The 26791-nt window shown below is 47.0% G+C and overlaps 1 protein-coding gene across 1 annotated transcript in view; it reads left to right on the forward strand.

Moving 5' to 3' along the window:
• The window catches only part of APBB3 (amyloid beta precursor protein binding family B member 3), a 74700-nt gene that overhangs the window by 10604 nt on the left and 37305 nt on the right, over window positions 1-26791 (forward strand). The window contains exons 2-4 of the mRNA XM_066590689.1: window positions 12852-13027; window positions 15070-15146; window positions 15838-15898. Of these exons, the coding sequence (XP_066446786.1) occupies window positions 12852-13027; window positions 15070-15146; window positions 15838-15898 (314 nt within the window). The remainder of the gene's footprint in view (window positions 1-12851; window positions 13028-15069; window positions 15147-15837; window positions 15899-26791) is intronic.

The raw sequence follows: 26791 nt of genomic DNA on the forward strand, positions 1-26791 counted from the left end.
CACACAAGCAGAAACCAATTGCGATTTCCATTCGCGGAGGAAAAATTGCGGCAGTGTAAAACAGAATCTTCTTTATGAAATTCTTACACAAGTATAACTTGCCGTAGTTTTCTGACTATTAGACCGGCTTCACATTACCAGATTCCTATTGCTGAATCTGTGATCGGCGTCCGCAAAGAGGATTCGCACACATTGAAAGGCATGTACTTTGGTTTTACAAATTGTGTATTCCGCGAGCAGAGGAAAAATCGCGGCATTCTATATTTTGCTGTGGACTCCACGCAGATGGCCTCCATTCAAGTTAATGGAAGCTGTCCGACCCGCAGTCCATATGCAATTAACACTGCGTATGGGCCGTCAGTACCCGTGTCATAGCCAAGTGATGGCATGGGAAATACAAATATTGAAAAAAAAACTGCAGTGTGCATGACCGATGGTGAGCCGCTACAGTCGTATGCAATGCAGAAACCATAGGGTACGCTGGGTCAGTGGTCAGCTTTGTAGCCAGAATCCGCCTTGGGATCCTGCACATGGAATCTGACACAGTCATGTGAAGCTGGCCTAAAAAATCTTGCTGAAAAGCACCTGCGCCTTATCATCCAGAGGCAGGGGGGTCTGATAGATCCAGAGAGCCCTGACCGCTGCCTTAATGATCCAACAGTGCACTGATCGATCATCCAAAGAACTCTGGAGGCATACATATCATGGCTGCAGCATCCTCCCTTTCCCTGCTGGAGGGGATCCACTCACATATCACCCCCCTGGGTGCAGTGCCAATCCTCCTCTGTACAAGGGAGCAGACAATAGTAAAGATCAAAGATCTTGCAGTAGCAGCAGGACTGTAGATGATGTCATAACAAGTGACCAGGAAGCAGCTAGAGGGGGTCATGTATTACTACACTTGTAGTGTTAATAAAATTAGTGTTTAACATATCAGCTGCAGATGTGTGTATGCATGTAGCAGAGCTGTGTGAGCTGTGTGCATGCATGTAGCAGAGCTGTATAAGCTGTGTATATGTAGCAGAACTGTGTGCATAAGTGAATGCTGCAGAGCTATGTGTGTATGTTGCAGAGCTGTGTGTGTTGTGCACATGTACAATATGCATGCAGGACTACTGTGTATGTGTATAATGTGAGCGTTTGTGCTTGTGCCATTGTTTGAATAGATACGCAAGATTTAATAGGAGGTGACTGTTCACTGCTAACCCCCTTTTCTATACTGGAACACCAAAATGAATGACAGTAGCCCCTCCACTTTGTTAGACCCCCAGAGATGTTTAAATGAGTATGAAATATTTTTTCCTGTTTCGTGTTGTCTAAACCTGGGGTGCGTCCTATAGTCCACAAAATACGGTAATAATGGAGTATATTACGGTAATAATGAAAACTATAGACATTTCAAAACTGAAGAAGTTTTAGTCTTTTCACTGGTTGGAAATCTACATTAGATCCTGCAGACAACTAGTGAACTGACGAAAGCTGCCCATACACCTTCAGAACTGTCCGCTATTCAGCTGTTTTCCTGGCTCCCCTATACACATGATTTTTCAGCTTGCTGAGCATTCGTGTATTTAGGGAGGTAAGCTGCAGCCGGGCACCTCTGGTGCCGGCTTATCTTCTGGGGAACAAAAGGATCAGACATTGAAATTCTATCCAATCCTTCTTTTCCCCAACATTATGTATCAGGGGAAGTTGAGCGGCTCTATACTCATGAGTTTCATCCAAACTAGCCATTATCTGCGGGTTCGGACGACTGACTGCCATTGTCTATGGGGGCTCTAATTATTGACTGGCAATAAGATGTTTGATACTGTACCAAAGCCCCTAAACGAGGAGTCAAGCCTATGGGCCGTGTTAAACGTTGGAAAGGAGCTCTGCCTCTTTTAGGCAAAACCCTTCTGCAAACCCGTTAATGTTTGCATGAACATTAGTAGTTATTACGATTATGAATAATAATATATTTTGCTATGAAATGTTACTTTTTATGGCTCTTTTGCTTCACGTTTATGCATATAAATTGGAAATACTAAACAAGCTATCCATTCTGATGACATAAGTAGGATCTCTCTGGCACGGTTCTTATTCTGTAATGAGATTTTAGTATTTTCCAAGTACTTAATTAAAAATGTGTCATGTCATGTGGGCATGTTCTAGCCAAATTGTAATGATTTCAGTAATAGAAAACATAGTTTACCTTTATTACAGCTTAGCGGGCCAACCTTCCTTCAGTGTGTTATCCACATAGTCACTTATTATTTAAAATGTCAAGACATTGTAGGGAGAACTTCGTGGTAATCTTAGAGAAAATCTTTAAAGGTTAAAGGAACATTTTTTCTCTTATTTTATTTTGCTTTGCGAATTGGCCATCAATAGTTCATAACTAGACAAGCCCTGTAACACTCTTTGGTAGCAGCTATGCCTGAATTCTGCCAATATTTCAGGATTAACGGTTTTACAGTTTTTAGTAGATAAAGTAATGCTGATTTCTTTTTTAGTATTTTGTATGCTATGTCAATGTCGAGAAGGATCAGCTCTAGAGGTAGATATATAACATAATATGTTAGGCTGAAAAAAGACATATGTCCATACAGTTCAGCCTATTACCCCCATGGATGCAGATGGAGGAGGGAAGGGGCCCAACTGGACTTTTGCACCTGAGCCTTTAGTTACGCCCCGGCCCACAATGTTGATCCAGAGAAAGGCAAAAACCCCAATGAGGTAAAAGCAAATTTTCTTCATTTAAGAGAATAAAATTCCTTCCCAATTTCATGTTTGGCAATCAGAATAATTCCTTGATGAACCCCCCTTCTGAAGTAATTAATGACTATAACTTGTAATATTGTAGCGCTCAAGAAAGGCATCCAGGCCCCTCTTGAACTCTTCTAGTGAGTGCTCCATCACCACGTCCTCAGGCAGAGAGTTCCATGGTCTCGCTGCACTTACAGTGAAGAACCCCCTTCTATGTCTGTGTTGAAACCTTCTCTCCTCTAGACATAGAGGATGCCCCCTTGTTACAGTCCTGGGTATAAACAGATGATGGGAGAGATCTCTGTATTGTCCCCTGATATATCTATACATAGTCATTAGGTTGCCCCTCATCTGTTAATAAGCCCAATTTTGATAACCTCTCTGGGTATTGTAGTCGCCTATAGCAATTGACGATGATTTCACATATCTATTCCCAGAAGCATTTTATCTTATCTTGGCAGGCGATGTGCTGTATGTCCAGCTATCTGTGGAGTTCTGGTGTTCTGTACCAGCAAGCAACTACTTTGTAGTTCATATTCTGTGTTTTATTTGAAATAGAGGAGGAATGAGCATTCCTCGGTATTTCTTTAAAAGGGTTGTACCTATCTTATGGATAAGGGATAACTTGCTGATCAGTGGGGGGCTCACTGCTGAAACCCCCACCAATCTCTAGAATGGCACTCCCATGTCCCGTTCTGCCTGTCACTGTGGGGGTCCCTTCTTCCCCTGCAGTGACATCAGCATGAAGGGAGCCCTGGCTGAGCAGGTGCTGCTTAGCTACTTTTGTAGTCGCATTGATAGTGAATGGAACACTTTCTGGTAGCTAAAATGAATGTGAGTGAATTGCCCTATCTTGTGAACCTCAAAGCCCTTTTACACAGGTCTATGATCAGGTATGAGCTTTCATTTGCCCAAACACCGACCTGTCTGAATATGTCGGCTGATTGAGTCTTTTATTCAGTCATAACAATGATTGCACATTGACTGACATCTCCCCATATAAACAGAACGATATGCTACCGATGAATGCTACCTGTATGGGGACTGCCAATTCTCTGCTGCATGTGGATGTCTGTAACAAGAACCGATTGACCCGCTATCTATCGATCTGTGCTTGTTATAACAAGCAGAGGATTGGCCCTTGTGCTGCCCTTTCCCTGCACTATTGAAGCCCCTGCAGCACCATAGAGCTATCATTAAAGAGGTTAGCTGAGATTCAATTATTGATGAATTATCCTTAGAATAGGTCACCAATATCAGATGGATCATCAGGGGTGCTTGGAGTGAGAACCCGGCCAATGTTTGATCGGGCCATGATGCTCAGCTGAAGGTTAACCTTTCTTGAAGGTTACGATCAATTAATATTTCTGATCTTTTTTCCATGTCAGTTTTATCAAATGTTATTATTAAATAACAGTGAAATTTGTTTCTCATCCTAATTGTATAAGCTTATGACATAAACATTAAGATTCATTTGCTACTTTTTCACTTAACATTTCAACTTCTCAAACTTCCTCTGTAATATATTAGTTTCCTTTCACCTGCAAATCCATTTTTAGAGTAATAGTGGCCCCAGTGGTAAGAGAGTCCTCCACAGTGGCCCCAGTGGTAAGAGTGTCCTCCACAGTGGCCCCAGTGGTAAGAGTGTCCTCCACAGTGGCCCCAGTGGTAAGAGTGTCCTCCACAGTGGCCCCAGTGGTAAGAGTGTCCCCCACAGTGGCCCCAGTGATGAGTGTCCCCCACAGTGGCCCCAGTGATCAGTGTTCCCCACAGTGGCCCCAGTGATGAGTGTCCTCCACAGTGGCCCCAGTGGTAAGAGTGTCCTCCACAGTGGCCCCAGTGATGAGTGTCCCCCACAGTGGCCCCAGTGATGAGTGTCCCCCACAGTGGCCCCAAGGATGAGTGTCCCCCACAGTGGCCCCAAGGATGAGTGTCCCCCACAGTGGCCCCAAGGATGAGTGTCCCCCACAGTGGCCCCAGTGATGAGTGTCCCCCACAGTGGCCCCAGTGATGAGTGTCCCCCACAGTGGCCCCAGTGATCAGTGTTCCCCACAGTGGCCCCAGTGATGAGTGTCCTCCACAGTGGCCCCAGTGGTAAGAGTGTCCTCCACAGTGGCCCCAGTGATGAGTGTCCCCCACAATGGCCCCAGTGATGAGTGTCCCCCACAGTGGCCCCAAGGATGAGTGTCCCCCACAGTGGCCCCAGTGGTAAGAGTGTCCCCCACAGTGGCCCCAGTGATGAGTGTCCCCCACAGTGGCCCCAAGGATGAGTGTCCCCCACAGTGGCCCCAGTGGCCCCCACAGTGGCCCCAGTGGTAAGAGTGTCCCCGTCAGTGGCCCCAGTGATAAGAGTGTCCCCCACAGTGGCCCCAGTAGTAATAGGGCCCTTATAGCAGTTTCAGGGTTGCTGCCCTGCTAGGTCATCTTGCTTGACATGTGTGGTTTAATGTATATGAAGATAAGAATGTGTGACTTAATATCTAAGGGGAGATAAGAATCAGACAGTTGGATTTCGACTGCCTGATCCTTATTACCTTGATTCTTTTATATGTTTCTCCCCACTCTCCATTCAGAACATATGCAAACTCTTCCAAGCAATCATGTTTATGAGATGTCAGGTAAGACAATGAACAGCTGAATGCTCAGCTATCTAATGTGTATGTGTATCTAATTATTGTCGGCACCTCAGACATTGCCATAGGTGTTCATACTATAGGATATCCTAAAAACATGACCTGTTGGGGGTCTCTGAGGACTGGAGTTGGGAAACATTGATGTATGGAATCCCCTAGCAGTAGTCTCGTATGCATATATAAAGGACAAAGAGGATATTAATTACATATGGAAGAAAGAAGATTTAGACATTAATATACTGTAGGAAGGGTTTTTTATGGTAACAGTAGTCAAACTATGGCATGCCCTAATGGACCTTGTTGTATGTTTCTGTGATAGCAACCAGGGCATGCAGGGGTTAACTTATTTTTACAGTAATATATGGTTTTCCCCGGAACAGCTGAAAAGCTCTTTGACTCACCAATCAGCTTACTCCAGCGAATGTGTGGGCAAACACACAAGCCCGCTGCCAATCTATGAGCCAGTGTGTTTTTACACGGTAATCCTCCAGATAAGAGCCTTCATTTTCTCGATTAAATCCAGGGAACAGATTTCTGCCTTCCTGAGTGTTGGGCTACAATTATATTTTTATTTGTGCTTTTTTTCCTATGAATTGTCATTATATATTCCTTATATAAAGTAGCATAGAAAGTACATATGAAGTCTAAGAAAAAAAAAAATGATTTTAAAGCCTCGTTCACGCAGGCATATTTGTGCGGTGTAATACGCTGGGTTGAAATCTAATTGATTTATATTGGAATTCATATGAGTGTATTTTACATGAGACTTTCCGTCGCGTAAAAAAATACATGGCATGACCTATTTTGGCGTGTATTACTTTCTGAAATAGGCCCCTGAAGTCAATGTACCTGTGTAATTATGCAGGAAACCTTCTCATTCACTGTGCATTTGCACATTTAAATAATGGGTCCTTCTGTGTTTTTGTTGTGTGCATAAATACTCTGTGTATTTATACACGCAATTTAGGGGGCCGGAGAGGTGACGTTTCTTCTTAAGGAGAGCAGCCAAAAGGTGTGTGGAGACACCTAGGAGGTGAGTGGGTTGGGAAGGGCATAGTCTCTCCCCAAGGAGAGCACCCAAAAGGTACTGGTGTATCTTGTCTCCACGGGAAGAATGGGTGGATACATGGGTTGGCCTGGTTGAGTTGTAGGAGAGGGCTTGTTGACGCCCACAACAGCACTCCCATCTCCCCTGCTGAAAATGCTGCTGTCAGTGTCATGCCTCCCATTTGCCATGCTGACCCAGCATCGCCCCGCTGCTCCTGTGAGTCTCCCATGCTGAACCCGCTGCCTGTGCTCCCTGGGCCGCTGTGACTGTTAGCTGCCATGGGCTGTCTATCGGCTCCCTCTGCCCTGGTGTCTCTGCTTGCATCTCCACTGTCACTGTGGTCCTCCACCTCCACCCTCTGCCATGCTCCGCTCACTGCCCTGCTGTCACTGTGTCCCCAGCGCCATGCCATGTGATGGAGCTGCACTCCCTGACTCTACCCGATGCTGTCCTACCCTCCGTGCTTCCAGCTGAGCTGTTAGTGTCCTTTCTGGCCGCCGCTATCAGTCTCCTTTTGAGGCACCCACGCTCCCCCCTCACTCTCGCCCAGCGCTCTGTGCTCCCGGCTGCCACCCGCTGTCAGTCTCCTCTCTGGCAACTGCGCTAAGACAGAAAGCAGGGCCGCCTTCTGCGGCGCAGTGACAGCATGCCATATTGCAGGGAGGCTGGTGCCCACACAATTACACCAAGGCCCATTGCAGGGAGGCCAGCAGGGAAGACGCTTGAAGCTGAGACAGGAGGGTATCGCACAGCCCAGCCAATCAGCAGCTGTAAACGTACCCTATACCTCCCACAGCACAATCCCAGGTCTCCACCCATTTTTTGTGGTGGAGACAAAATACACCAGTACCCACCCAAAAGGGATGTGGAGACACCTAGAAGGTGAGTGAGGAGACCTATAATGCCAAGCAAGCTCCTCTGGGTAATTTATGCTAATAAGAAAGATGGAACAATACTTCTGCAGCACTACCTATTGGACGGCAGCATTCCTTCAAATCAATTAGACTCTTTAACAAGTCTTAATACTGATTGGGAATAGGAAACCAAGCCAGCAAACCATATGCAGACAGCTGTTTCTGGGTGTTTACCCCTAATCAGTGCACAGTAGGTTTCTGGCTTAGATGGTGAGAGGCCTGTGATGTGGGTCAGGAGGAGTGTTTTGTCTCCTTAAGGAGAGTACCCACAAGGTGTGTGGAGACACCTAGGAGGTGAGTGAGTTGGGTGGGGCATAGTCTCTCTCCAAGGAGAGCACCCAAAATGGGTGTGGAGACACCTAGACGGTGAGCGAGGAGACTTATAATCCCATGCAAGTTCTTCTGGGTTATTTATGCAAATAAGGAAGATATACATGCAAAAACACACAGAAGACATGAAATACACAGGGAATATACGATTTTTGGTCACGTAGACTACAATTCTGCATCTGCCCCTTTGAACGAACCCTATGACTTTTACTTGATAAAAGTCAGTGATACATAAATGCTGTGCATTATTATGCTGAACACAGAGAAAAAGATCATTGATAGATCAATATATAATGAGACAAATATGCTTTGAAATCCCCACAGGCATAGAGACACTGCTGATTCACCAATCTATAGGTATCATATTGCTTGACATAAAGTCATGTCACGTGGAATATGCAGATATGGAGATGTAACCAGTTGTGTTCTAGGTGTCAGCAATGTGATCTCTGTGCAAACCGGAATAATGAAAGGACTCCCCCTAGTAAACTGGACATTTACAATACGCTCGAAGAACAGTGATTTGGTAGATGAGTCTGCATAAATACTAGATGCCTCCTCAAAGTAGGAATATACAATATCTGTACCTTATATAAATGACACTGACCAGCACCAAGGGAGTTTCTATTCTGGAAATGTGTTGAACAAGTGATGCTATCCTATCAGCCCCTTTTCTGCTTCTGAACTGCTGAAAGAACTGAAATAAGGCCCATTTACACGATTATCGCTCAAAATTCGTTCAAACAATGGCATATGAGTGATATTTACGTGTAAACGCTGCCATCATTTACTCCTCAGCTGAATGACGATTTTAAGGTGAGCTTAAAATCCATAGTTCAGCCAGAGAGTAGATAACAAGGACCACACACTGTTCTCCACAGGAATCAGAGATTACTTTGTATTCTGCAGACAGCTCCTGTGAGAACAATGGAGCTGTGTGAAGAGCCCAGCCCACATGCTCTGCTCTGCAAAGAGCTCCTTGAGGCCCTTTTACACGCAAATGAAGCTAATAAAGTGTTAATGGATAATCACTAAAACTGTCAATCTTTCAATCATTTGAAAGATTGTCTTTTTATATTAGAAGCGTAACATGTAATTCACACTTGGCCATTACCCAAGCGTAGTGAGAAAGGTCAGTAAAACAAGGGGCTGTTAATGTTACTTGCGATCGCAATTTGGATTAAGGGAAATGAAAAGCAATCTGGCTTTAAATTTCTTCCACCAACCATGGAAGAATTTATTAATCACTTTATGCCACTATCATGGCGTAAAAAAATCACAGATTTTGGCACATGTGGCATTTGTGCAAAAATTTGAGACATTTTGCACTTTTCTGCTTTTGACGTTTCTAAAAAGTAGGCTGGGCTTAACTAAAGAGGTGGAGCCTCTGCTGCCTGACCAGTTTACAGTGATATCTGGAACTGGTATAAATTCTAACACAAATCTATGCCAGCTGATAGGGGGTGTCATTTGATTTATGGCACTCAGACAACCTGAAAGATGTGCCAAATTTATAAGGAGGCATGCGTCTCATCATCCTGCACAACGCTTTTTACGTTTTTTGATAATCGCCAGTCTTTAGTAAATTCTTCCCTGTGTAGCTAATAATGCTGTACACACACGTATATATGGACAATGCATACATAAACACATTGCACAGATATAACACACATGCTCAGCAGTGCCAAACATGCAAATTAACATGCATGTTAATGGGTGATTCGGGGTTTATAGACGTCATGTGAATGACTGTTGATTGAACAGTTATCATAGGGCACATCATTATAAGATTCCTGCCTTGAGATATCAATGTATTTATGTCCTCTAGACTATGTCAAGTGACATTACTTGCATCGACGTGTTAAAAGTATAGATATCACATTACATCAGTTTTACTAAACATGACCTGCTGAATTAGTGATAGCTCTGCAGTATTGCTCACCAGTCCATAGACATTATCCCAGCATATATAATGGTCCTCCCAATGATCAGAGTGTAAGGAGTTCAGGTGAGGATACCTGCCGTCAGTCCAGGACACTCTTCTGTATTACATCCATATTATGGACACCATAAGAGCAGTAGACGCTCACCACTATGGAGCATAGTTGCACATGAACAGGGCTTTTTTTGTCCTCAGGCCGATCAAACTCCACCCCATAGCACTGGAGTTTAAAAAGGACAGCAGGAATATAGTACCTACCCTGTCTTTCCTGCACGTAGTCAGTACTACATGCGGGAAAGATAAGGCATGTCCTATCTTTTCTCATCCGTACAATTAACTGGTGAGAATCCCCATAGTGAAAATTAAACCACTGAAATGCAAATCAATCAATGGCTTTGTTTTGACCCATTATGTGGCTGTGATTATCATGGCCGCATAACGAGACAGAAGCATGTCCATGTTTATAAGCCCTAATATGCTTGTTTGTCACCGAAGTAAGGGGGTTTTCCAGTAGAAAAACTATTGGTGACCTATCTTCAGAATAGATCCCCAGTGGTCTGCCGCTTGAGACCCCCACCGATCAGTTGATGAGAAGCTGCCACAAACAACTGGAACACCATCCGTAGTGCAGTAGCCCCTTATACTGCAGCTCTCTCCCACTCAATGGGAAAGAGTTGCAATACCAAACCTGGCCACTGCACTACAGACGGTGTTTTAACAGTTTTGTAGTGGCTTCTTATTAAGTGATCGGCGGATTGATCACTTACCCAATACCTGATGGTGGGAGCAGGTGAAAATTACCGTCAGCCATGACAGCGAAGAAACAATGTTGGAAGTGTAATCATTGGGAAACATGCTGTCAATACCGGGATGCTTGGTTCTTGTGAGCAGAAAACATACAGGAAATAGACATTCAAACAGATGCCTTATAACATAGGTCATAAATGCGACATGATGTTCATTGTCTGACTTGTTAACCCTTGTGGCCAATGGGAAAATGGAAACAACAGATTGAAATGCCAGGCAGTTTTTTTCAATCCTCTATTCCATTTTATTTCCCATTGAAGTTATGCAAGACGTATAATTCATGTAGGATAAGCGGAGATGTTAGTAATTAGCTCTGTCACAATTTTGTTAGGCGGCCGTGCTAGAAATCTTCTTGTCACCCGTCTAGTTAACATCTGACATCTGAGTTACTCCACAGGCACACTTGTGTTCATAATCACTGTTCTTTGTATGTAATATAACATGGCAAGCCTGGCACAGTGTGATCGTGACATGAGTGCCTGGTAGCTAGGAGACGGCTCCTACTTCTCCAATAAGGTTTAAGCCGCAGTGTGTCAACATGACTGAGTCTAGAAGGGAAGGCAGGCTAACCTATGTGTATTTATAACTTCCCTCAAAAGATGAACAGATAAAATGACAATTCTCCGAGGAGCATACAAGGTGGTGTACTTGACTTATCAATATCTTGGAGTGAGCTGTCCCTATTTTTCTCAGGATCCAGAATCTTCTGTATTGTTCCTTAACACTTTCATGACCGAGGGTCATTGATGCTTTTGTGTCCAGCTCAGATTCTGCAGTTTTATTAATTATTCCCACTTTTAAAAAAAATCATACATTTTTCGGGTTGACATATCGACATATCTTTCGGGCTGTTTTTTTGCAGGATGAGTACTATGTTTCAATGGTATCATTTAGCGTACCGTATAATATATTGGAAGACTTTAGAAAATTTCTAAGTGAAGCAAAGTTGGCAAAAAACCACAGTTGCACCATTTTGTGGGGGATTTTATTTTGACGCCGTTCATGGTGCAGTAAAAATAACATGTTGTCCCTTTTCTGTGGGTCGGCACAGATACAGTGATATCAAATGTATGTTTTTTTCTATAGCAATCCTTAGAAAAATAAAACTTTTTAAAAAAATTTTAAAAATTGCTTTCTGTCGCCATCTTTTGACCCCATTACTTAATTTTTCCTTCAACAGAGCTATGTGAGGACTCATGTCTTGTGGGAGAACCTGTAGTTTGTTTTGGTACCAATTTGAGTAACATACGACTTTTGAATAGCTTTTTATTCAATTATTTTCTTGCATTCTTTTCCTTTTATTCTGAGTTAATCATGAAAGATTAATAATTTTAATAAACTGGATCTTTTCAGATGTAGCTATACCGATTTTTCAGATTTTTTAAAATTCTTTTTATTTTTTAGATGCAACAACTGGGAAGAGAGTTTTTTTAAACATGTAGTTTTTTAAACTTTTATAATAATTTAAAAAAATCTTTATTTTATCTGTATTTTACTTATTCTTACATTTTTTATTAGTCACCACAGGGGACAGGAACTTGCGACTATTTGATTGCTTCTACGGTATAATGCAATACTGCAGTATTGCATTATACTGTATTTTAACAGGCTAATGCATGTGTATGCACTCTGTCTGTGTAAATCGGACAGCACATGCCAGGTGAATGTGCTGGCCCATTACAAGGCACGGCATCTGCCTCACAGAACATGTAGAAGGAACTGATGACTGCGGCCAGCAGAACATCTTGCACGTGTCACCATCCAATTTAAGGATGACCTTGCGTCTAACACTTGAAAATAGTAGATACACTCACTGCCATTGCAAAAATATGGTATATTTTACTATAATCTTTCCTTAGTATCTTAGCCACTCTTTACTCTGGCTAACAGACGATCATCCTAACGAGGGAGATCCTCATCTATTACTCAGAAATCCCTAACTCTAAGCTCACTTGTGTTGATTTTAGGTCGCCTTCAGAGAACTGAATGAGGTTGGTTTACACTCGTGTCTGCACATAGTACTGTACTTTCTGTGCATGCAGGGCAAGTTCGCACGCGTGCGCAAAACACCCCTCCCATGGTTTAAAAGGCTATTTAGCCTAATGAGGTCCAGATGTGTTTTCCCCTTTACAGAATAGCATGGCGTATTAAGCATTTGCATTCATATTGAGTGTGTGTTTGCACACCTCCCATTGACTTCTATGGGACCCTTCGTGCACAAGTATTCTGGAAATTAGAGCAGCACCTATTTTTTTTACATCAATGGGTTCTATTCTCTGTGCATTGTGCAGAAACATGCGCAAATACAGTCGTGTGAAGACGCCCTTAATAAGGACTTCAGTGCAGATGATGTACGCAATGCTATTTCATGCCATAACTGTACTTGTCTATCATTATCAACCAAAGTTCTCTTGTATTTGCTTTTTAAGATAACCTCTGGAGTGACCAAAACCTTGAAGCTGATCCGAAGCTTCCTCCAGGATGGAGAACCATCCGTGACACCTCTGGGACTTATTATTGGCATGTGCCAACAGGGACCACTCAGTGGCAGCACCCAATGTACAATTCAGGAATATCTAATAGTTTGGGTACTATTCAGGAAAAGGTATGTTGTAATGCATACAAATATATATCTTTTAACAGTATATAAAGTATTAACTATTTAGTTAGTTTAGATAATTTCCAGTGACAGCCCTTATACAATAAAAACACGCTTTAGGGTGACTACCCACTGGAGTTTTTTTTTCCCTGCGAAATTCGCAGCATTTTTTTTCTGCAGGGGTCTATGGGACTTGTAATGTTAAAATCGCGATCACGCAAAATCGCAATTTACGGTAAAGTGCGATTTTGCGCGATCGCGATTTTAACATTACAAGTCCCATAGACCCCTGCAGAAAAAAAATGCTGTGAATTTCGCAGGGAAAAAAAAACTCCAGTGGGTAGTCACCCTTAGGTAGATTTTAAAAATCAAAATAAAGTCGGTCAACTTTTTGATAAAGTTGTGTGGTTAAGGGGGTTCTGACATGACAAAAAAAAACTTTTACTTACCTTGCCTGGCCAGGACCGATCGTCAGGCATGTCCCCTCCATCGGGCATCTTCTTTCGCAGCTTCTTGAAGCAGAGCTGGAGCGGTCAAAATGACCACTTCCTGCTCTGCTCCGTCCGTCAGCCACTTCCGAGGTGAGCGGACAGGTGCCATGTCACAAGCAGTGCTTGCTGTGGGCGCCCCGTCCGTCCTGGCTGAACTCGGAGTTCTGCAATACACTTGTAATCACTCACAGCACACTTCAGGATATTTAAATCTGTTCGAGAAGACTAAAAAGTCTATACAATGCACGCCAAAAGAGCCTCCAGAACCCCAAATTCATCAGCAGAAAGATGGCAGCATTACAGGCGTTATGCATTTTATCAATAATTTATTCCTCCATTCGTCTGCTACGTTTCGACCCTCTCGGGGTCTTTGTCGGAGTTCTGCACATGCGCAGTGGAGAGGCGGCCCGTCCTGACTCCTGTCAGAGGCCATCTGTCTTCTGCGCCTACGCGCAATCCCGGAAGGGGGCGGCCTGTCCTGGCTCGTCGGAAGAAGAAGAAAGTTCTAAGCACTTCCCCTGCCCCTTTCTACCTATAACCTCATACTCTTCCTGTTCCGGCATGAGTAAGGTACTTTGTACAGCCCCCACCTTTCCCCACTTTATTTATCACTCTCTTTTTTTCTTAATTATTGTCGGGTTCTTTATCTTCTTGAATAGACTAGTTTGGATGTTAGGCTCAATTTACATCTGCGTTAGGGTTTTAGTCATAATTCCGTTCTTCTGCTACGTTTTTGGAGCAGAGAAATGGAATTAAAATGGAAAGAAACTGCTTCGTTTTTCCACCAGTAATTTCAGTGGGGTTTTTATAAAATGGAAAGCTTTGCGTTTGCTTCTGATCCATTAGATTCATGTTTTTTAATGGAACAAATAGAGTTGGGGAGGCTTCCTTAATGATGTGGCGCACACTGCTAAGTTCATTACTGGTCTGCTCTTAAAGGGATTCTGTCAGCAGTTTTGCATGGGTAAGACTGCTGACAAAATCCCTTTAGGCTGCTTTCACATGCGCGATAAAAATCGCACGATTTTGCCACGATGCAATAGCACGAAATAGCATGTATGTGAAGCCCATACTTTCCAATGGGTTCCTTCACATTAGTGATGTTTTCTCTGCTGCTATCTTGTAAGAATATAAATTGTGGTATGCTCTATCTTGCCACTATTTGTGATTTTTAATTTTTTTTTGTAGCCCACATTTTCCTATGGAGCCTCCTTGTTTATCGCATCGCACAAACTTGCGCTTTTCATGCCATGCGATGTGTTTTTATCATTAGAAAGTCCTATTGACTTTCTCAATAAAAAAAACATATGATTTTATCGCAAGCAGCCGCAATATGAGATTATTCTCAAAAAAGCAGCGATATCGCTAAAAAAAAATCAGGGGAACAAGGACACGAGTTTCTCGCAGCAAAATTGCTGTTGCCCGTGTGAAAGACGCCTTCATGACAGCTAATATCCACTATGTTCACAGTAAATATTCTGTTTTGACTAAACGAAGTTATACTTAAAGACTCAATGCATTGAATATTGATTAATATTTACACTTTTTCATGGCCAGAAGGTTCATAGGATGCCAATCGCTGATGGTTCTACCGCTCAGCCTTTTCCTGCCACAGCATCTGCTTCAGACAAGAGGTGAGCTGTCCTTATCATTTATTATGTTTTGGTTTGCTAGAATTAATCTTTTTCAGGTTCTTATAAAACATCAGGTTGGATATTACTTTTAATATGTACTGTATTTTTTACAGAGGATTTCCATCCAAAACGTAACATTTTTCTTATATTAGATTAGTTAACTTTGACCTTCATTCTGACTTTAATTTACTAATTTAAAAAAAAAAACCTACAGGCTTTTTCGTGCACCGCACTTTGACCCCTTTATGTGACCTTTGGTGGATGATTTTGGTGTCATTAGATTTGCGACATCCTCACCACCGCTGTAAAATCATAAAATTTGAGTTTGGTACATTGACAGCTGTCACAGGGATGGCAGAGGATCGCGATAGTCTCCCATTCTTCGGCCCCATTGAAAACAATGGGCAATATCGCAAAAAGAAAGGACATGCTGCGTTTTTTTCCCCTGCATCGCAACGCAGAGCCATGTAGGGAAACATCGCCAATGTGAATGAACCCATTTTATGTTCACGTAGTGAACATCGCGTCAAGCTAGTTATGTCTTATTTTCTTTCAGCAATATAAATGGCCAAGTGAAATGGCAGAAAAATGCCAAAATTTCTAAAAATCCTTTTAAAATGAGCAAATTGTTACTCAGAGTTGTGTGCACTAAATTCATAATGATCTGTTTTGAATAAATCTTTTTTTCCAGGCCTTCTCTTCAATGGCATGATGAAGATTTATTTCGCAATATCAATGAACCGGGTAGTAAGGTAATTGGGAAAAATAATTGACTATATATTCAAGTCAGTGTGTGTTCCCCCTTCTCTACTCCTCATACACATTAACGTCTTCTGAAAATAGATAGTCAAAGTTGTCCTAGAGATCCTAGTTCTAAAAAGGCGATGAATACAGCCATTTCATGTAGTTAAGCATTAACTTTTGGTAAGTGCTCACTAGCTACAAAAACTCTGATGTACAAGACTTCTTCACAGGCAGACAGATGTTAAATGCAACTGTGAATTTAGTCTAGATGCCAAATTTTGGACTTGTAGGTCATCTAATGGTACCTGTATAATTAAAAGCTATGAGGCATAGGTCAAAGAACTAAAAACTGCTCTCAGAACCTTAAGACTAAAAGGGATCAGCATTAGAGATGAGCGAGCACCAAAATGCTCGGGTGCTCGTTACTCGAGTCGAACTTTTCGCGATGCTCGAGGGTTCGTTTCGAATAACGAACTCCATTGAAGTCAATGGGCGACCCGAGCATTTTTGTATATCGCCGATGCTCGCTAAGGTTTTCATTTGTGAAAATCTGCAAAACCCAAGAAAGTGCTGGAAACGACACAGAAACTGATAGGGCAGGCGAGGGCCAACATGCTGGGCTGCATTTCAGGTTCCCAGGTCGCACTATTCAGCCACAATAGCGGCAAGAGTGGGCCCCCCCCTACCAATTTTTACTTCGGACAAACCCTCATTAGCAAGGCACACCTTAGCTAAGCACCACACTACCTCCAACAAAGCACAAGGACTGCCTGCGGGACACACCCCTGCCTCTTCTCTTGGGTTACATGCTGCCCAACCCCCCCCCCCCTGCATGACCCAGTGTCCACAGCGCACACCAAAGTGTCCCTGCGCAGCCTTCAGCTGCCCTCATGCCACACGCAGGCCTCACAGCCACACCACCCTCATGTCTATTTATAAGTGTGTCTGCCATGAGGAGGAACCGCAGCCACACACTGCAGAGGGTTGGCAGGGCCAGGCAGCGACCCTCTTTAAAAGGGGCGGGGCGATAGCCCACAATGCTGTACAGAAACAATGAGAACTCCAATCCTGTGCCACCTCCATCAGGAGCTGCACACGTGGGCATAGCAATGGGGAATCCATGTGCCACACACTATTCATTCTGTCAAGGTGTCGCATAGCTCAATCCACACTGCAAGGGGAAAGCCGTCAGCGCTCTGCCCTCTACCCAAGTCAGTCAGTGCCTTTGTGCCAGACAGGTCAAACACCACGATGGGAACTAAGTTTGCACCAACAGCATAGGGGGGTCCTAGGAAGCCCAAGACATGAACCAAAAATTGATCTGAGCGGCCAAACATGCAGACTTGCACCGCGCCCACAACATAGGCCTCGGCCCACAGCTTCAGCAATCCTAGGCAGGAAGCGGACTTTCACTGCACCCAGGACATAGGCCTCTGCACAAACCCTCAGCAATCGCGGGCCTACAGCGGATTCCTATGCTAGCATAGCTGTGCGCTTCTCATTAGCGCTGTATTGCTTCTGTAGTTTGTCCCAATGCAGTGCCCCGGATAGTATAGTTAACGTCAGATTAAATACAGGTGGGCATCGGCCCACACTGCATTCCCCAGTTAGACCGGGGTTTTTAATACATAGACACAGGCAGGTACAACTCACTAATGTGAAGTCCGTGTGGACCGACAGCATGGGTGGCTCCCTGGAACCCACCGGCGGTACATAAATAAATCCCATTGCAGTGCCCAGCACAGCTGAGGTAACGTCAGGTTTAATGCAGGTGGGCTTCGGGCCACACTGCATGCCCCAGTCAGACTGGGGTTCTTTATAAGTAGACACATGCAGTTACAACTCCGTGTGGACCGACAGCATAGGAGGGTCCCAGGAAGCCACCGGCGGTACATAAATATATCCCATTGCATTGCCCAGCACAGCTGAGGTTACGTCCTATTAAATGCAAGTGGGCTTCGGCCCACACTGCATGCCCCAGTCTGACTGGGGTTTTTAATACATAGACACTGGCAGGTACAAATCCCTAATGCGAAGTCCCTGTGGACCCACAGCATGGGTGGCTCCCAGGAACCCACCGGCGGTACATAAATAAATCCCATTGCAGTGCCCTGCTCAGCAGAGCTAATGTCAGATACAATACAGGTGGGCTTCGGCCCACAGTGCATGCCCCAGTCAGACTGGTAATATGTACCTTAACAGTAACCACGTTGGTGGGAATGTGGTGGCGACTGCGGACCTAGTAGCGCGGTTTTATTTAGTTGGTTTTCGGAATGTGGCCAGGATTAAGTGGGCCGTGGCGGGGGGATGGTGGGGGGGCTCTCTTGTTGTGTCGGTAAAGGTGAAATTCTTGGACTGCCACCAGACGGACCAATGCAAAGGTATTTGCCAAGAATGTTTTCATTGTTTGAGGAGGAGGGGGATGTTTTTGAGGCACTACGTGTCCGTGGTTATATGCACCTTAACAGTAACCGCGTTGGTGGGAAATGGCCTCGCCACCATCATGTCTTTGGGAAGCCTCCGTTTCCATACCCCAGTGACATAGCATTAGCAGCAGTATAGGCAGAGCCCAGAATTAGTAACATTTCAGCGGTAACATTAGGGACAGGCCCCAGTAACATATCACTAGCAGCATTATAGGGGAGCACAGTATTAGTTCCATTTCAGTAGTAGTAGCAGTCCAGACAGGCCCCAGTAACAATTCCGAAGCAGCAGTATAGGGGGAGCACAGTCTTAGTTCCATTTCAGTAATAGTAGCAGTCAAGACAGGCCCCAGTAACAATTCCGAAGCAGCAGTATAGGGGGAGCACAGTATTAGTTCCATTTCAGTAGTAGTAGCAGTCAAGACAGGCCACAGTAACAATTCCGAAGCAGCAGTATAGGGGGAGCACAGTATTAATTCCATTTCAGTAGTAGTAGCAGTCAAGACAGGCCACAGTAAGAATTCCGAAGCAGCAGTATAGCGGGAGCACAGTCTTAGTTCCATTTCAGTAGTAGTAGCAGTCAAGACAGGCCACAGTAACATTCCCGTTGCAGTAGTTTAGGGAGATAACAGTCTTTTTCACATTTCAGTAGTTGCAGTATAGACAAGGCCCCAGTTACATTTATGTAGCAAAAGTGTAGGCCAACCCCACACACCTTGCTGTACCAAGAGTGCAGGCGAAGCCCATAAAAATGACTAGGATTACACTGTTGGCGAGGGCCCAAAAAAATTGGTGTTCCAACAGTACTAATGTACCTCAGAAAAATTGCCCATGCCCAACCAAGAGGGCAGGTGAAACCCATTAATCGCTTTGATTAATGTGGCTTAATTTGTAACTAGGCCTGGAGGCAGCCCAGTTAAAATAAAAATTGGTTCAGGTGCAAGTTTCAACGCTTTAATGAGAATTGAAACGTGTAAACATTGTTTACAAAAGTCATATGACTGAGCCTTGTGGGCCTAAGAAAAATTGCCCGTTCGGCGTGATTACGTGAGGAGCAGGAGGAGGAGGATGAATATAATACACAGATTGATGAAGCTAAAAGGTCCCCGTTTTTTATGGTGATAGAGAACGATGCTTCCATCCGCGGGTGCTGCCTACGTATTGTTTAGGTACCGCTGCTGTCTGCTGGTGGAGAAGAGAAGTCTGGGGAAATCCAGGCTTTGTTCATCTTGATGAGGGTAAGCCTGTCGGCACTGTCAGTTGACAGGCGGGTACGCTTATCCGTGATGATTCCCCCAGCCGCACTAAACACCCTCTCTGACAAGACGCTAGCAGCAGGACAAGCAAGCACCTCCAGGGCATACAGCGCGAGTTCAGGCCACGTGTCCAGCTTCGACACCCAGTAGTTGTAGGGAGCAGAGGCGTCACGGAGGACGGTCATGCGATCAGCTACGTACTCCCTCACCATCCTTTTACAGTGCTCCCGCCGACTCAGCCTTGACTGGGGAGCGGTGACACAGTCTTGCTGGGGAGCCATAAAGCTGGCAAAGGCCTTGGAGAGTGTTCCCCTGCTTGCGCTGTACATGCTGACTGATCTCCGCGCCTCCCCTGCTACCTGGCCCTCGGAACTGCGCCTTCTGCCACTAGCGCTGTCAGATGGGAATTTTACCATCAGTTTGTCCGCCAGGGTCCTGTGGTATAGCATCACTCTCGAACCCCTTTCCTCTTCGGGTATGAGAGTGGAAAGGTTCTCCTTATACCGTGGATCGAGCAGTGTGTACACCCAGTAATCCGTAGTGGCCAGAATGCGTGTAACGCGAGGGTCACGAGAAAGGCATCCTAACATGAAGTCAGCCATGTGTGCCAGGGTACCTGTATGCAACACATGGCTGTCCTCACTAGGAAGATCACTTTCAGGATCCTCCTCCTCCTCAGGCCATACACGCTAAAAGGATGACAGGCAAGCAGCATGGGTACCCTCAGCAGTGGGCCAAGCTGTCTCTTCCCCCTCCTCCTCATCCTCCTCCCCCTCCTCCTCCTGTACGCGCTGAGATATAGACAGGAGGGTGCTCTGACTATCCAGCGACATACTGTCTTCCCCCGCCTCTGTTTCCGAGCGCAAAGCATCTGCCTTTATGCTTTGCAGGGAACTTCTCAAGAGGCATAGCAGAGGAATGGTGACGCTAATGATTGCAGCATCGCCGCTCACCATCTGGGTAGACTCCTCAAAGTTTCCAAGGACCTGGCAGATGTCTGCCAACCAGGCCCACTCTTCTGTAAAGAGTTGAGGAGGCTGACTCCAACTACGCCACCCATGTTGGAATTGGTATTCCACTATAGCTCTATGCTGCTCATAGAGCCTGGCCAACATGTGGAGCGTAGAGTTCCACCGTGTGGGCACGTTGCACAGCAGTCGGTGCACTGGCAGATTAAACCGATGTTGCAGGGTCCACAGGGTGGCAGCGTCCGTGTTGGACTTGCGGAAATGTGCGCTGAGCCGGCACACCTTTCCGAGCAGGTCTGACAAGCGTGGGTAGCTTTTCAGAAAGCACTGAACCACCAAATTAAAGACGTGGGCCAGGCATGGCACGTGCATGAGGCTGCCGAGCTGCAGAGCCGCCACCAGGTTACGGCCATTGTCACACATGACCATGCCCGGTTGGAGGCTCAGCGGCGAAAGCCAGCAGTCGGTCTGCTCTGTCAGACCCTGCAGCAGTTCGTGGGCCGTGTGCCTCTTCTCTCCTAAGCTGAGTAGTTTCAGCACGGCCTGCTGACGCTTGGCCACTGCTGTGCTGCCACGCCGCGCGACACCGACTGGTGGCGATGTGCTGCTGCTGACACATCTTGATTGCGAGACAGAGGTTGCGTAGGAGGAGGAGGAGGTGTCAGGACAGTGTCCGGGATATGGGGGTCCCTGAGATATCCCGCAACCCCTGTCCCTGCCTACTTGCCCCCCTGGGCTAACCCCCAGGGCGACAACTGGGCGACGGTCCCTACCCTCACTAGGGAAGCGGGACACGGGAGACAAACAGACACTGAGACAAGCAACGGTAGAATGGTCAGACAATCCGGGTAGGCAACAAGAGGGTACGCAGTACGGAGGGGTCAGGCAAAAACGTAGTCAAGTCCAAAAGCAGGTGTCAGAAAAGCCGAGGTCACAAGAGCAGTCAGGATAAACGCGGGTGCAGCTGGAGAACCAAACTAACACTGGCAAGGCCTGAGAGGAAAACACACCTATTTAAATGCTGTCAGCGCTCCCGCCCCAGAAGCTGATTGGGGCGGGGAGCCTGACAGCAGCAGGGCTAATCAGGGCGGTGCTGGGGGCACGCCCCCAGTCTCACTGCACAGACAGTTACCAGGGAAGCCAGCCTGGTAGTCAAGCGACTAGAAGCACCAGCTGCCTCCCTAGCAACCCGGCGGCGACCAGTCTTACAGCGGCCCGGGGAGATCACAAGAACCGGGGTACCTCTGCGCCGTGCTCCTGTACCCCGGGTGGCCGGACCGGTGGTGCGGGCACGGCGGCCCCGAGAGTTGCCGGTTCTGACAGTACCCCCCCTTCTACGGGGGGACACCGGACCCCCATGGCCAGGTGCGGGCTTAAGCGGGAAAGCCCTGTGGAATGCCTGGACTAGGCGTGGCGCATGAACGTCCCTGGCAGGGACCCACGTCCTATCCTCAGGGCCAAATCCTCTCCAGTGGACCAGGTACTGCAGTACACCTCTAACCCGTCGGGCATCCACCAGCCTTTCTACTTCATACTCCAGTTCCCCCTGTACCAGAGAGGGAGGAGGCGGGTTCTGGGTGGGGAGAACTGGAGTCACATACTTCTTAAGCAAGTTCTTGTGAAAAACCTTGTGGACCTTCCAGGGGTCAGGAAGTGCCAACTTATATGACACCGGGTTGATAACCTGAGAAACCGTAAATGGGCCAATGAACCGAGGAGCAAGTTTCAGGGAGGGAACCTTAAGTCTCAGATTCTTAGATGATAATAAAACCTGCTCCCCGACCACAAAAGGTGCAGAGATAGTACGTCTTTTATTTGCGTATTTACGCAGTTTCTCTTGGGAACCCTGAAGGTTCTTACGAACCTGGGCCCAAACTGTGCACAGTTCTTCGGCGGATATGTCGGCGGCCGGATTGTTCGAGACCAAAGGAGTAGAAAGCGAGAACCGGGGATGGAACCCATAGTTACAAAAAAAAGGTGACAGTTGGGTCGACGAGTTACCATGGTTGTTAATAGCAAATTCGGCGAGAGGTAAGTAGTTGGCCCACTGATGCTGGTTATCAGAGACAAACAGTCGCAGATACTGGATAAGTTCTTGGTTCATCCGTTCCGTTTGTCCGTTACTCTCGGGATGGAAAGCGGAGGAAAAGGACAAATTAACGTTTAGATTTTTACAGAAGGCTCGCCAGAAGCGTGCGACGAACTGAACCCCTCTATCAGACACAATATCCTCGGGGATCCCATGTAACCGAACAATCTCCTTGATGAACATCTCAGACAAAAGTTTGGCGTTAGGCAACTTGCCAAGTGGAACAAAATGAGACATTTTGGAGAAACGGTCAACTATTACCCAAATGACCGTATTCCCCAGCGAGGATGGCAGATCAGTAATAAAATCCATGGACAAATGGGACCATGGCCTGGACGGAATGGGCAAGGGCAGAAGAGGCCCCTCAGGACGTCTCCTGAGGTTCTTCCCCCTTGCGCAAACCGGGCACGCGGACACAAATACCCGTACATCCTTGGCCATGTGCGGCCACCAATAGAGTCTGGCCGCTAACTCCAGAGTACCCCTGATACCGGGGTGTCCAGCTAGGACTGAAGCATGTGTCTCCTCTAACACTTTCAATCTCAGTGACAACGGGACAAATAATTTGCCTTCCGGAAGGGCTTCAGGAGCAGATTGTTGAGCGGCGTGAATGAGAGGTGAAAGGTCGGAGGAGACAGCAGCGAGGACCACCCCAGGGGAGAGAATGCTCTCAGGCTCCGGCTCGGAAGGTTCCGGAGAACCAAAACTCCTAGACAGGGCATCAGCCTTGACATTCTTAGAACCGGGTCTATAGGTAACAACAAAATTGAACCGAGAGAAAAACAAGGCCCAGCGGGCTTGCCGAGCATTTAACCTCTTAGCGGAATCTAGATAAGTGAGGTTTTTATGGTCAGTGAGTACCGTAATCTGGTGATGGGCTCCTTCCAAAAAATGCCTCCACTCTTCGAAAGCCCACTTAATCGCCAGCAATTCCCGGTTGCCTATATCATAGTTCCGTTCGGTGGACGAAAACTTCCTAGAAAAATAGGCACACGGTCTAAGGTTGGTGAGAGTGGAGGGACCTTGGGACAGTACCGCTCCCACACCAAACTCAGAGGCATCTACCTCCACCACAAAAGGACTGGACAGATCCGGTTGTACTAGGACAGGTGCAGACGAGAACGCCGCCTTTAGGGTATTGAAGGCCCTCAGAGCCTCAGAAGACCAGGTCCTCACATCTGCCCCCTTTCTGGTGAGGTCCGTTAGAGGTTTAGCCACCACGGAGAAGTCTTTAATGAATTTGCGATAGTAGTTGGCGAAGCCGAGGAAGCGTTGAAGGGCTTTCAACGACCCTGGCTGGGCCCACTCCGTGATGGCCTTCACCTTTTCAGGATCCATCTGGAAGTCGCATGGCGTGATGATATACCCCAAGAATGATATCTTTTGTACCCCGAAAACACATTTCTCGAGTTTAGCAAACAGCTTGTTATGTCTGAGTCGAGCTAGCACAGTCTGAACGTGAGTATGGTGACTCGGCAAGTCGGAGGAAAAAATCAAAATGTCGTCTAGATATACAACCACGAACACCCCCATGATATCCTGAAACACTGAGTTCATGTACCCCTGAAAAATGGCGGGGGCGTTACACAATCCAAAAGGCATAACTAGGTATTCAAAATGCCCGAGGGGCGTATTGAAGGCGGTTTTCCACTCATCCCCCTCCCGAATGCGGATGAGGTTGTATGCTCCCCTGAGATCAAGTTTAGAAAACCATCGGGCACCAGCGACCTGGTTGAGGAGGTCAGGAATGAGTGGAAGAGCATACTGGTTTCGGACTGTGATTTTATTTAGCTCTCTATAGTCAATACAGGGCCGGAGACCCCCATCCTTCTTCTCAACGAAGAAAAACCCGGCACCCACCGGGGATTCTGAGGGCCGGATGTGCCCCTTGGCCAGGCTGTCCTGGATGTAGTCCCTCATGGATTCTCTCTCTGGAACCGTAACGTTATAAATGCGGCCCTTAGGAAGTTTGGCCCCAGGAATCAAGTCTATTTTACAGTCCCATTCCCTATGAGGGGGCAGAGCTTCAGATAATTGTTTGGAGAACACGTCAGAAAACTCGGAGAGGTATTCTGGTAGGGGGCTCCCCTCGCAGGTGGAGATTCCCACCTTCACCGCACAAAGGTGGTTGGCACAGCGGGGACCCCACTTTACCAGTTCCAACGTGTCCCAATTTACTACCGGGTTGTGCTCCCGGAGCCAGGGGAGGCCTAGGACGACGTCCACAGACAAATCTCTCATCACTAGAAAGGTGCAGGTTTCCACGTGTAAGGCTCCTATAGTAAACCTTACTTCAGGGGTCACCAGATTAACCACCCCTGCTTGCAAAGGAGTGGAGTCCACTCCTGAAACCAGAATCGGAGTTTCTAAACGTAACAAAACCCCGGACAGTTGAGCAACGAAATTAAAGTTAACGAAATTAGCCGCAGCCCCCGAATCAACAAAGGCTTGCCCAGTACGGTGGAAAGCATGAAATTCTAGGGTGCAAGGCACTAACATTTTGGACAACACAGGGAGTACCTTGGCTCCTAGACAGTCCCCCCGATAACTGCCTAGGAGCGGGAGCTCTTCCTGCCGTGGCTTCTTAGCGCAGGTAGCAATGCGGTGACCCGGCTCCCCACAGTAGAAGCAGAGGTTCTTCTTCAGGCGGTGTTCCCGTCGTTGCTCGGGGTTCACGGCTCCCAGCTCCATGGCCTCGGTGGTGGGAGGGTAAAAGGTCGGGTCAGTCGAAGAAGTAGACGTGGGGAGTGGGGTGGTCCGAGCGGCGTGTCTGGCCCTCAAACGTCGGTCGGCTCGAATAGCCAGCGACATGGCTTGCTCCAGGGTTTTAGGCTCTGGGTGGGCCACAAGTAGGTCCTTGAGACCCTCAGACAGGCCGGTCAAAAATAAGTCTTTTAGGGCGGCATCGTTCCACCGGGATTCCGTACAATGTTGACGGAATTGGGAACAGTAGTCCTCCGCCATCTTACAACCCTGGCGCAGGGCCAGAAGTTTGGAGACTGCGTAGCCCGCCCGGTCGGGTTCGTCATAAATTTGACCCAGGGCGAAAAAAAAGGCGTCAAGGGATAGTCGGGCTGGAGAGCCAGCTGGTAGCGAGAAAGCCCAATTTTGGGGCTCTCCCCTCAGGCGGGTAATTACGATTCCCACTTTCTGGTATTCAGTACCAGAGGAGTGGGGGCGGAGATCAAAGTAGAGCTTGCAGCTCTCTCTAAATGCAAAAAACTGATCTCTCTCTCCGGAGAAGCAATCCGGAAGCGTGGCTCGAGGTTCTGACATCGTTCCTGGAGCGGACGAGGGCTGCATGGGACCTGCAGCTGCCACTTGTTCCCGTGGCTGCAAGCGGGCTGTTAGGTCCTGGGCAAGGGTCGTAAGGACCTGGACCTGGTTCGCTACAGCCGCCACGGCCTCCATCGAGGGGCTCAAAGTTGCCGGGCGGATGCAAGGGTCTGACCTTAGTTCGGCCAGTGTTACTGTCAGGACAGTGTCCGGGATATGGGGGTCCCTGAGATATCCCGCAACCCCTGTCCCTGCCTACTTGCCCCCCTGGGCTAACCCCCAGGGCGACAACTGGGCGACGGTCCCTACCCTCACTAGGGAAGCGGGACACGGGAGACAAACAGACACTGAGACAAGCAACGGTAGAATGGTCAGACAATCCGGGTAGGCAACAAGAGGGTACGCAGTACGGAGGGGTCAGGCAAAAACGTAGTCAAGTCCAAAAGCAGGTGTCAGAAAAGCCGAGGTCACAAGAGCAGTCAGGATAAACGCGGGTGCAGCTGGAGAACCAAACTAACACTGGCAAGGCCTGAGAGGAAAACACACCTATTTAAATGCTGTCAGCGCTCCCGCCCCAGAAGCTGATTGGGGCGGGGAGCCTGACAGCAGCAGGGCCAATCAGGGCGGTGCTGGGGGCACGCCCCCAGTCTCACTGCACAGACAGTTACCAGGGAAGCCAGCCTGGTAGTCAAGCGACTAGAAGCACCAGCTGCCTCCCTAGCAACCCGGCGGCGACCAGTCTTACAGCGGCCCGGGGAGATCACAAGAACCGGGGTACCTCTGCGCCGTGCTCCTGTACCCCGGGTGGCCGGACCGGTGGTGCGGGCACGGCGGCCCCGAGAGTTGCCGGTTCTGACAGGAGGAGGGTGGTTTAGTGGAGGAAGCATAC

The sequence above is a fragment of the Eleutherodactylus coqui genome, chromosome 2 (assembly GCF_035609145.1).
Source record: "Eleutherodactylus coqui strain aEleCoq1 chromosome 2, aEleCoq1.hap1, whole genome shotgun sequence".
Classification (NCBI taxonomy): Eukaryota; Metazoa; Chordata; class Amphibia; order Anura; family Eleutherodactylidae; genus Eleutherodactylus; species Eleutherodactylus coqui.